This window comes from Pogonomyrmex barbatus, unplaced genomic scaffold (genome assembly GCF_055798465.1).
Source record: "Pogonomyrmex barbatus isolate J1 unplaced genomic scaffold, ASM5579846v1 scaffold3, whole genome shotgun sequence".
Lineage (NCBI taxonomy): Eukaryota > Metazoa > Arthropoda > Insecta > Hymenoptera > Formicidae > Pogonomyrmex > Pogonomyrmex barbatus.
Window position 1 is genome coordinate 2,448,154 of NW_028297127.1, and position 12,438 is coordinate 2,460,591.

Here is a 12,438-nt window from a genome sequence, read left to right on the forward strand (position 1 = left end):
TCACTATACTACTTGCAATGGTCGATTCAGCTTAATATATTGTGAGTTTACAACGTATAATTAATCAAAGTAAAATTATTAAGAAAAAAATTATTAACTGTAAGAAAATAATTTTTTTTTAAATTTGATCAAAGTATTAATAATTCAACGAAGGAGCTACTGTTAAAATATTAAATTTAGATGTAGTATTAATTAAACAAGAATTTTTTTTGACAAATCACGTTTCTATTTGTCATTCTAAATCGGATTCCGTAGGGTGAGTGATTTTTAATGGCGACATTTGTGCTCTGATCGCGTCGTAAGTGAAGTATCGTGTAAGTAGAACCGCGGAAGAGAGAGAAAGAGTCTCGCTCGCATCTGCTCCGCGATAAACGATGCGGGAAGAAATTTTTTTTTTCACGGAAGTGTCCCACGGAGTGACGCAGCGTGATCTTTTTTATCTTTTTCTTTTATCTTTTTATCTTTTTCTTGCAACTTAAAAACGTTAAAGGAACAGGAAGCAGGAAGAGCCAGACTTGCCGATCCCTCGGCTGCTGCTGGTCCTCGAAGTGCTTCTCGACGTGATACTCAATCGGTGAGAGAATCTCAGACAAGCTTCTCAAGTGGAACGCCTAATTTCGTTCTAATTCCGGCACTTGTCACTCGTTTTAATTGCCGCTTAAGCTCGGGGAAGCCAAAGTGCCGGTTTCTTCCTTCCGACGCGTGAAGAAAACCTGCCGGAAGAGACGGAGGTGAACACGTTGAACGCTCGATTATCACCAATGTCGTTAAACGGTCATTTTAATTTAAAGATCGTGTGATAATTAAAAAATATAATGGCTAACCCCGATATTCCTCAGAAAGACTGTAATTACATTTGTTGTATAATAATGTGTTATTTTTTTTATTGTGTTGCTTCTTATGCGGAAATAACGCGCGCGGAAATAAATATAAGACCAGCATTGATGTAACAAAAAGAAACGAGGTAAAATTACAAAATATCGAGGCAACGATGACGATAGATATAGATGGTTACTTAGAGGGCTTGCGAGGGTGAATATTTCAATCCGTTATACTCCTCCGTGTGTATATACCTCTGAAGGAGAAACGGGGTAAGAGATCGTTAAGGCGTTAAGGGAAGATCGAGGAGCTCTGGCGGCGAAATTACATTTTTTAATTATGGCCGGAGCAAGTTCATAATTGGTGCTCACTACGCGGGGGATGAAACTTATTAGTCGGCAGGGCTTTACCGCTTCGGGGAATGTAACATGGCCACCTTGTGGAAGGATATCGTCGAGGTCGTTCGCCAGGGACGCAGCTTTTGATTTTAAATCGAGAATATCTCGTTGCTCCGCCGTTCCATTGCTTATACTAATTTCTTCACCCCGCAAGCTATTTATTATTACTTCTCTTTCATTCATCTTTCATTCATATAATTTAAATACTGCGATCGATTCAGTGTTTTGAAGTGTTCTTTGAGTGTTTAATCGGTAGAATTTTTTATTCTGATTGGTCAATTAAAAGCATTTAGTGTAAAATGTGTAGAATAATGTAGAATGAATCACAACTTGGCTCTTCATATTACACTAAATCTTTAAATAATTTATTTCATGGATTTTTATATATAAAATATATTTATTATTTTTATTTAATTATTTCAATATTCAATATTGTAAGCATCTGTTATAATTTCCAAATATTTTAAATATCTGCTCACGGAAGGAACAATTCTGTTAAATATAAATCTAAAAAACAATTTTGTTGGGCCATCAAAATAATTATAGAATACTCAAAATAATTATTAGAAAAATTAATAAAAAAATTTTCATCATATTTAAACATTCTACATAATTTGGATAGCCCAACAAAATTAATTTTTAGATTTCCATGTGACCAAAGTTTTAGATTCTACAGCAAAATCACTCTTTCTGTGTTATATAAAATTATTATTTCTACAATTGCGAAAAGCATCGTTTTAACACACGAATTTATACATATTATATTATACATATTATTTATTTATTTATTTACATACGTGCAAAAATATATAATTTTTTAATTTGCGTAAACACGAGAAATTGAAATATTTTTGTTTCTGACGTTGACTGACAGAAAACCCGCTTGTTTTCATCCTCCATGCACTAACGCCGAGATTATTTGCGCGGATTCAGGATGATCGATAAGCCGGAGAAAATTCGCGAGAGTAGGAGCGTCCCTGACGCTAATCTCGAGTTAGATGGCAACATTTTCTTGTAGACGCCGAATATACGAACTGGCCCGCAGTGCCTTGCTGTTACAGGGTTTCAAGTAAATATGTGTACCTGCCGGACGCATTTGTGTGCCGGCGCTCTACAGCAATGTTCAAAAAGGATTTCCCAAAGTCAATCCATATCCATATTGGGCATCGACGAAAATTACGTCGAAAATATTTATTATTCTTTTTTACTATCCATTTTTTATCCATTTTTATCAATTTTATTAATTTATTTTTATTTTCGGTTTACTTTACTCTTTATCTTCTTCTAATTCTTAGAACTTAAGAGAATAAAAAGTAATTAAATCGAGATTATAAAGTTACTCTACATTGGTAGAAATAGACACAATTGAATTAAAGAATTCAAGACTAATAATCTCAAGTTTAATTTATTCCTCGTTTTTTTCTAAGAACAGGAACTCTAAAAAAAGGAAAAAATAAAATAAAATCGATATTAAAGTTAATTCATATTAATAGAAATAATGGATATAACTGGAATTCAAAGTTAAATAGATTTTATGACTCACGTCGCACTCGACTTGCGAGTGGATCAACTCTTCGGGACTTCTCTCTGTGATTTGTCCTGTATAAATGTATATATAATGTACATATATATTTGCGTATGTAGACTTGCGCGCGCGCGCGCGCGCACGGACACATGTACATTCCGTGTAGATTCTCCTATCTTGCGTGTCTGCTGTGCGAGGGGATATCGCTGGGGAAGGATCGGGAATTGGAAGGGGAGGTTTTCTCAATCTCTCTCTCTCTCTCTCTCTCTCTCTCTCTCTCTCTCTCTCTCTCTCTCTCTCTCTCTCTCTCTCTCTCTCTCTCTCTCTCTCTTTCTCTTTCTCTTTCTCTCTCTTTCTCGCGTAAGGTGGTAGGTGGCAATAAGGCACTGGGCACCGCGTTGTTACGACCTCTGATCTGGCGAACATATCGGTGTGCGCTCGTACGTGTGATCCGACAACGCGGAATATACCCGTTGAACCCGCGATCGGACGAGGGTAGATGCATCCATAACGATGCGTTTCTCCTCATCGCGTAATTACGAACAAAGATCACGATTTTCCTGGCGATCTGTTGGAGGAAATTACTCCTGTAAACCATTTTCGTGAATAAGTGCTTTCGAAAGGCGCTGCAAATAAAATAATCATGAGAAAGAAAGAGAGAGAGAGAGAGAAATTGGGAAGTTTACTGGACCACTAGATCGTGTAAATTCATCATCCATTGAGAAAAATATCGAAACAAAAGATAATGAGGAAACGGTATAAATTAAATATATTACTTCCTCTTCGGAAATTATTTATGTTGAGTTTTTCCTCTTTCCCAAAATATTTTTTTAGAAGAAGACAAGACTTAATCTCAACCGGAGGCTTGAAACCCCAAACCGGAGGCTTAATTGATAGAAGCGCGAATGGATTAATTTTGAATCTGATCCGCCCGCGCGCGCGCGCCCCGCTTCCGAAAATCGGTCCACCCCCGCGGGACCTACGCGCGGAATTACATATATATTTGTACATAACGTGTATATAACGTCGAAACATCCAGCGGCCATGATGGCTCTGGTCTCTCTCGCTTATCGGCGCGGAGGGAGAGAGGAGAGATATCCGGGTCGATACTTCGGAGTTGAAGCGAGGAAGTCCGCAAAGCGTGTGCCCCTCCGGACGGCACACGTTGCCGGGGCTGGGGAGAGGGGGGTCGTTCACCACTCCTCGTTTCGGTGCTCGCCGACGATTGGTCGTGGCAGCGCGGCGCGTCATTGGGCGGTGCGACGCGTCCGTCGGGCGAAAGAGGACGAGAGATCTCGTGGACCTAAGGATGTACCTGTTTCCCGCTCGTGCCATTAGGGCGGACGGAAGGGCCGAAGGGGATGAGACGGAGGTGAGGCGAGGGTGGCGACGAGATTAAGGGTGAGCAGGGACCATAAGCGGACAAATCGGATCCTTTCGTCTCGTACTTCGGTATTATTCGGCTCGTGCATGCATACTTGCGACCTGTTCCCTCTCGCTGGTATCACATCCGAGGGACTTAGATAAATCGCGAGGCATCGTTCAATGTCCGCGGTATCGTTAGACGAAGATATAACGATCAAAGCGTTATTATAGTCCATTTCGCGATGAGTCGTTTCGTACGTATTGGCCGAATGCCTCGATCGCGAATCGGCACGAGAGATAGAAAAAATATGATTTAATATGAACGTCAGCAGGATAGTTATTGTATATATATATATATATATATATATATATATATGAAATGTAGAAATATATATAATTAATAATAAATAAAATTTTGAGTGATAGTTAACTTTAAAACGAATAGAATTAATAGCGCGAAAACGGAAAAACAATATAGGCGGTATAGAAATATATTTAATAACTTTTTTAACAGTTATATAATTATTTCCTCTAAAATCATAAAAGTTTTTATATATAATAGAAAATATATTAAAAAGAACATTAGTTTGAAAAAAAAAATCATATGTATACATCGAAATATTAAAATAGATCAAAGTATAAATCAATGTAGGAATGAATTTTTTTCTTAATTATTATCCTTTTGCAAAATAAAATTTGTCTTGAGTCGCCATAAGAATTTTTATAATTGTAATTTTAAATGTATACAACGTCGTTTAATCGATTAAATCGCGATTGATTTTATTCTCGAAAATGCTGTCTCTTACGAAAAAATTTACACGATCTTTTTCGTAAATATATTTAACACGGGTGTGGATACTTTCCTATGCTTGATGCAATAGTTCGGTAGCGCGAGTCGAGCGACAAAGAGGGTTTTGCCTCACCATCCCTCGCTTCTCGTTTCTCGTCGATGATTGGCGGTAGTGGAGGGAAGGATCGCAGCGACGGCGAACGGGGTGGAAGAAGTAACGTAGTGGGGGGGGGAGGATATCTAGGATCTGTGCCTTGTCGGATAAGAAAAACGGGGAGGCTCCCCGGCGGCTCCTGCATCCCCTTTTCCATGAACGCCACGTGAGTCGTGAAACGCCTGCATCATCAAGCATTCATAACGTGTAGCGGCATGTTTATCAGAGGAGTTTTTCTCTCTTCATTTCTCTCTCTTTCTCTCTCTTTCATGCCAACAATCTCGATTTTTACAAAAGAAATAACAAGAAGCAATTAAAAATCAAATGCATTTATCCAAATATCTAAAAAGAATGAAAAGAAAGAACATAAATGTGACACCTGCAGCTGATTATTGCCATAAATATGTTACAACATTCAAATTATATATCTAATAAAAAGCAAATGTTTAGAAATAAAAAGGATGGGAGCAATAGAATGTACGTATAATGACATTCCAAACATTTTTTCAGAAGTCCCTTCCTATTATTAGCTTAAATTTACAGGTTTAGTTTGACATAGGTTTAGTTCGACAGCTTTAGTTCTATTTTCTCAAATCACCATATATTTATAGAAGACATTTTCAAAAAATAATTATTTTCATTTTCTAATATATGTATTTTCTTCCGCTTTTCCTTTCTCTGTTCAGTCTTTTCTTTTTTTCTGATTTACAGGGATTTCAAGTTAGTATTTCAGGTTACGAATTAATTGTTATTAACACCATAATAGAAATTACATCTTCCTATATTTTGTAGATTTGCAATTTCATATTTACAATCACCTTTTTTCACAAACAGAATCACAAACTTAACAAGTATAAAATTAACATTAACGTTAATTAACATTATACAATTAACATTATAAATTAACGTATGTTTCATACTTAGAACAGGAAGCTTTAAAAACGACGATAAGTTAATTTTATCAATTAATTTCATTAAGATAACATAAAGATACATTAGCACAGCATAAGAGATAATGGGAAGAAAAAGATTAAACGGGACGTTATTGAGACAATTAAGATGCCACAAATGGATTCGCGCGTGCGAGTGATTTCGCCGGTGGTTCGCGTACCAGCGCGCGAATCCCGGATTTTCGGGGGTCGGGCGGGTGAGAGGGATTTGGGAAGGGGAGCTAAACGAGATTAATCGCGAGAGGAGTCGCTTTATCCCTGCAAATAACTTTCCGAAGGCAGACGACGATTACGGCGTCTGGTGTCCGGGCGGTATACGGTCCGGTCCCGAATGCGCCTCGTGAAAAGCGAGAGAATCGCGGCCCGAAGCTCGTCCGGCACGTGCTGACATATGGGTTTCCGGGGCTTTGCCTGTCTAGTCTAGTCGCGGCGGGTCTTTGTGCGGGGGTGGATCTAAATGGGGAATGTCATCGTGTTAAATGGCCCTGATGCCCGGCGCGGCCCATTGAAAAGCGCCGGGCATGGGCCAATTCTTGCGGCTAATTCACGCCGTTTATACGTTTAATTGCCCTCGCCGGGCCACCTGGACCACCGTGCGAGAGAACATTAGGAACGAGATTCGATCCGAGTCCGTTTAACGGGCGCGTTTAACATCTCGGGCATGTGCCGATTCGCGCGATGCTGCGAGCGGTCGTCTCTCTCTCTCTCTTCCTGCGTTTCTTTCTTCCTCCCGCCCCCCCCCCCCCTCCCCTCTCTCTTTATCTCGTCGAGGGTTATTGATTTACGAGAACGCTTCTTTCCGGTAGGTCACGTACACGTCAACGCACCCGGGTTCGAGATTGCCGGTTACCGAGCAAACCGTCCGATAATGTGCAAATCAACGTTGTTCTAACGCTTCAACCGATACGTTGGCCACGAGACACGAGATACGATGTCAAAATGATATACAGATAAAATGGAGTTGTTTAATGGTGTATCTGTAGTCGATTTTATTTTATTTAGAAGTGTTTCTAAGAATGACGATTCGATCGACGTGCTTAAGAACTGTTAATCAAGATAATTGAATTTATATCATCGAGATTTATATCATCGATATCCATCACGCACATGTATTACATCCATTTTTACAATCGGATAGATGGTACAAATAAATTTCAATGAGAGTCGGAAAAGTTATTTTTTTTTTTAATAATTCGTTACCAAGTCAAGAAAGTAACTATTATCATTACTAGTTACTGATTTTGAAAAGTAACTCGTATTGTTATCATTAAAAAGGAATGAGTCATTACTTTTTCCGTCATTTTTTAATACTAAAGAGATCAGAATAAATAAAAAATTAATTTTTCTCATATTTTTTGTTAAATTATCAATAAAAATAATAAAACTTTTTATCTTTTAAGATAAAAAGAATAGAATCCTATTCTCTTTTATCTTTGTAAGATAAGTTAAATTTTTTTTGTAAGATTACAAAAAATTCAAGAAGATTTAAAAATTTTCAAGATACAAATAAAAAAGATTGCATTTTTTATTAAATTCATAAATAAATCAAATTTACATTTTTTTCTATCCTCAATTCTCTATTTAGAAATTTTTTAAAGGATATTTTAAAAATCTGTTCTTGGTGATTGGTTTGTGATAAATTATTCTCAAGACGGTCTTAAATATAACAACGGATTATGAATATTGATTAAAGACTGAACTTAATATACAAAAATTATGTCATAAATAGATTTAAAGTATAAAAAAATAACGTAACTATTAAATTTGTTACCATTACTGAAAAAATATATAATTACGTTACAGTTAAAAAAAAATAACGCTGTTACCAGCCCATTACCAAACAGAAATAACTGTAACGGCATTACAACTGTAACGCGCTACATCCAAATCCTGATTTTAATTTCGGTTTAACTTTCTTTCCATCTTTTTTTAATTTTTTAAACTTTTAAACTTTTAAACTTTTAAAAGAATAAGTTAAACCGCGATTAAAATTAATTTATGATATTATTTAGATTGATAGAAATAGAGATAAAGAAATTTATTTGAAACGTTTCTTAATCTGTTTGGGTCATCTGTTTGGGAATCGCGAGGCGCTAAAAATGCGTTATTGATACATCCGTGTGTTATTATTTTAAAGGTAGCGTAAAACCGCGCGCGCGAAAACGAGAAATCCGCGTCCAGAATTAATCTCCGTTGCTAGTAGGAGGAAACGAGGTGCGCTTCTCGTCAAAGTGTCGTCGTTATCAACGTCCTGCTCGTTTCCTCGCCTGACGGGTCGTAAATCGCGGTATCGACGGCTCGCGCGAGAGCGAGAAAAAAAAAGGAGGTGATGCACCCGAAAAAGGAGAGAAATTGATGAAGTGCCGAAATCGCTCGGGGGAGGAGGGTGTTTTTGGAAAGGAAAATAGGCGATTCCTCTGTTCTGAAAATCTGTGCACGAGCGAAAGCTATAAGGACCGCTTGTGAAAAGTCTCCCTTTGAAGGAGGAACGACCGATCATTAGGGGGAAAAACAGGGGGGGATATAGATACATCGATAAATCTGAAGACTATTGAGATCAACGGACGTTTATTCTAAATGAATGTTATATAGCAGAATGATTTACGTATACATCTTGACATCACGGTTTCGATTTAGAAAATTATCTGTTTTGAATTTTTCTAGAATCTCCTGTTTTAATTTTCTGCACGGAAAAAATAGTTTTAAATAAAAATAGTTTACTAAATAAAAATTTGGATCCGAGAATAATCATTTTGGAGCATCAAAATAATTATGCAGGACGCTCAAATTATCACTAAAACATCAAAATCTTTTTTGATTTTATCTTTCTTTTTTTTCATCTCTCGTTCAAAATGTGTGCAAAAATAATTGCCTGCAAAAGAATTATTCTGTCAGGAGTCTAATTATTCGAGGAATGATTTAATCAAGAAGGTGGAAGAACTGTAAATAGTATAAATTATTAATTGAGATATATCATTTTTTTATTCTACAACAAATCGACGCTTTAGGACGCTAAGAGAGTGAAAAAGAAAATAATATGAGAAGTATGTTCTGCAATAAATTATGCAATGTAAAAATACGTATTTATGCGATATAAAAAAGATTAAAAAGTATTTATGAAAGAGTTTGGGGAACACGTGAATGATAGCGGCATTGATTAATTAGGCATCGAGAATAGGCAGTATTGGCAACATCAGATAAAATTAGGTGCGGAATAAGTAAGCAATTAGCGAGATGAGAAAGAAACAAGAAAAGAAGAGAGAGAGAGAGAGAGAGAGAGAGAGAGAGAGAGGGAAAAAGGGAGAAACAGAGAAAGAGAAGGAAGGAGACAGAGAAAGAGAAAAATGGCGGACGGCTGTGCTCCGGCCGCGATCTCCAGGAAAATGAACGCCATAAATAAAGTCGGCCGGCCAATAATTCCGTCGCGATCGAGCGACGAGAGTTTTTCATCGGGCCGCACGCGAGGAAGAGTGGCACGGGGGGTTGGAGGAGGACGGAGAGAAAAAGGGGACGAGGAAAAGCGGAAACGCGTCGGAGCGGGGAGGCGGGCGGGCGGGCCGGGGTGGGCGCGCGTTCGGGCAGTTTGTAATCAAATTGAAAATTCCCAGCGCGGAGGAAGCCGATGAAAGAGTAACCAACGGACGCGATCGAAACGGGTCGTCCACGGGTCGCCGTCACGTGACGACGGATAAACGGAGAACCGGATATATCTCGTGGCGGGCTCGTGAAGGGCTCGCGCGCGGCCCGATTTCCACCCTCTTTCTCTCTCACTTTCTTCTTCCTCCTTTCCCGCCCCTTCCCCTCCCTTACCGCGTATACAGGGTCACCCTCGCTCGCTGGATTTCCCTGGGGGGCGGTGGGCGACGATAGGGGCTGCTCGTGTAAAAAGTTCGTGCAAGCAATTCAGCATCACCGAGGCGCTATTAGAGACACACGCACGGGGATCGAGACCGGGATAATTTCAATAAGCTCACCGATCTCGATACATAATAACGCGCGGAAATAATTTCCGTATATATTATATATGCATTATATGCATTATCGCGGAAAATGAGTTTTTGCAAGAAGTCTCTGGACAGCGGACATTGTGCTTGGGAAGATTACATTTGATGAAATGTATATTTGTATTTAAGTATTAATTAAAAGATAATGATATTCGAAGATCATATGCAATGTGTGTGTGTGTGTGTGTGTGTGTGTGTGTGTGTGTGTGTGTGTGTGTGTGTGGATACATTGAAATATATCTTATAGATATCATTTTCTCAAGGTAGCTTTGAATTTCGGTAAAGTTAAACTACCTACTATTCATGTAGAAAACAAATCAGTTGCGCCATCTAACAGAATAGATTTTAATACTTTTGTCGATGATTACGAATAGGGTCAATATTTTCTATAGATAAAATCGGTAACTATTTCATCACATAATTTAAAAATTTATAAATGCATGTATCACTAATATAATTGTTTTCTAATTTTTAAGCATATAATAAAATGTCATATATATCAATACTACTAAATAATACTAAAATATTTGTGTCGTAAATATGTTTCAATTATACATCAAATGAAAATTTTGAAAATTCTTATAACTTCAAGTTAGATTTCGTTTTAAAAAATCCAGATTTATAAAAATCAATAAAACATCGAAAGAAAAGAAATGCAAACAAAATTGTTGTACTGTATGATTCCAAAAATTTTCGAAAGCTTTAAACAATAGCAATATTTTGAAATGTTTATCGATGTATGTTTGTGAAAAAAATAAAATAAGTAATAGATATGCAATTTACATTTCTATAGACAGTTTCATTCTTATTTTAAACAATAATAATAGTAATATTATAATATATATTGCAAAGATTTATGCAAGAATATAGAATCATATACAAAAAAAAATTACTTATTTTAATAAAGACCACTTAAGTTGTTCTTTAGCCGATTGTAGTACCTAAAATATAAAAACAATTTACATCATATATGAACCAAAGTTGGAATTTGCAACAAAAAATGAAAATGAAATAAATCAAAATGAAATACTACCTGTGCTACTGTTTGTTCTCCAAGTGGAATGTCATCCGTTCGCAATGCTACTCTCTGCACTACACTCGTTGCATCCGCATCCAGAATTATACTAAAAAGATAATCCTGTTATTCTATCGCATTTAAATTTAAAATTTTAAGCAAATGAACGTGGATATTTCATTTACCCTCCATCACATATTTCATCCATTGCTAACATCACTATATCCAAACTATCCAATACTGCTCTCTTTTCCACATTCTTTCTAAGAATTTGACTGACTGAGTCATACAGGCAGTTCAGAACACTCATTAAAATTAACTAAAATGGAAATTAAATTAATTAATATAAATTCCATTCATGAAAATATCAAAATATTTGATAATAATCATACAAACTTCATTTTCATGTGAACTACCCATGACGTAAAAAAACAAGTCTACGTTACTTCTGTAGACACAAGTCAAACCATCCAGCATGATGATTTCTGCATTCGCCCGGTGTGTCTTACTGAACAGATTCTTCTCGAAGGTTTTCTGTTCTTTTGATGTTGCAAATACATTTTTGTCATAATACTTTGCCAGTATTCTGTTGCCATCGTTATCGAGAATGGCCATTCCTTTAACTGTATACAATGTGGGTTCCTAAAATAATTTTTTACTTCAGAGTTAATAAAAAAAACTGTACACCTTTGTATATATCTATATAGGTGAATACATAGTGGAATATTTAATAGAACACATGCACAGTACAAGATTTTTTAGGTTATTAATACTAGTGATTTGAAATGTTGTACTAGTGATTTATAAATGTTTTTCTTCTTTTTATCAAGAACGATTTATAAAAAATAAGAACAAATTCATAAAATCGATTATACCATATGATACTAGAAATCGCTGAGAACAGGTTGATTCACTACAATTAGGTTATGCAACTTTTTAAATATCCAATGCGATTCTTTTATTCGTATTTTTATCGCAAACTTTTATCGTTAAAAGATTTCGTAATTTTTATCGCGAAATTATTGATTGAATTATTTATCTTAAAAACCTACCAATGGTTGACCATCCATGTTTAGGTTTAATTTGATCGATTCTGACGTGTCCAAGGAGCCTGTCAAATACCTGAATATAAACCTAACCTCTAGAGAATGGCATGTTACACTTAATACGTAAAAAGAAAGAAAAAAAATACAAATTTCCCATTACCAATCTTACATGATAAGAAGTAAACGGATAAAAAGTCGACTTATTTTTTTAAAACAAAATTAATATCAATAATAAAAAGTTTATTGTCGATAAATATTAATAATTATTTAATAATTCCTTTTAGATTCCTCTCAGATTTTACAAATCTGCGATACTTTTATGTAATAATAATTTTCATAGACTTTTTTTATATTACATATAAATTTCTGTCA

At 36.3% G+C, this 12,438-nt stretch overlaps 1 protein-coding gene across 2 annotated transcripts; it reads right to left on the minus strand.

Moving 5' to 3' along the window:
* Window positions 1-10,783: 10,783 nt before the first annotated feature.
* On the minus strand, window positions 10,784-12,206 carry zetaCOP (COPI coat complex subunit zeta). Of its 2 annotated transcripts, none has more exons than XM_011644236.3 (5): window positions 12,073-12,206; window positions 11,417-11,662; window positions 11,206-11,339; window positions 11,039-11,129; window positions 10,784-10,946 (listed from the first exon to the last, which is right to left on the minus strand). In XM_011644236.3, exons 1-5 carry the CDS (start codon window positions 12,088-12,090, stop codon window positions 10,899-10,901), a joined length of 537 nt encoding a protein of 178 aa, XP_011642538.2. In that variant the 5' UTR covers window positions 12,091-12,206; the 3' UTR covers window positions 10,784-10,898. The 2 variants fall into 2 exon arrangements, with proteins under 2 accessions (XP_011642538.2, XP_088935281.1); XM_089079155.1 differs by lacking the exon at window positions 12,073-12,206 and adding an exon at window positions 11,896-12,022.
* Window positions 12,207-12,438: the final 232 nt, after the last annotated feature.

What these genes read in the sequence shown, in the direction of transcription:
- zetaCOP (XM_011644236.3), bottom strand. An exon ending in GTAGTTCACATGAAAATGAA is followed by an intron (nt 11,340 to 11,416) that starts GTTTGTATGATT and finishes TTTCCATTTTAG; the next exon opens with TTAATTTTAATGAGTGTTCT. An exon ending in GATGAAATATGTGATGGAGG is followed by an intron (nt 11,130 to 11,205) that starts GTAAATGAAATA and finishes TTATCTTTTTAG; the next exon opens with TATAATTCTGGATGCGGATG.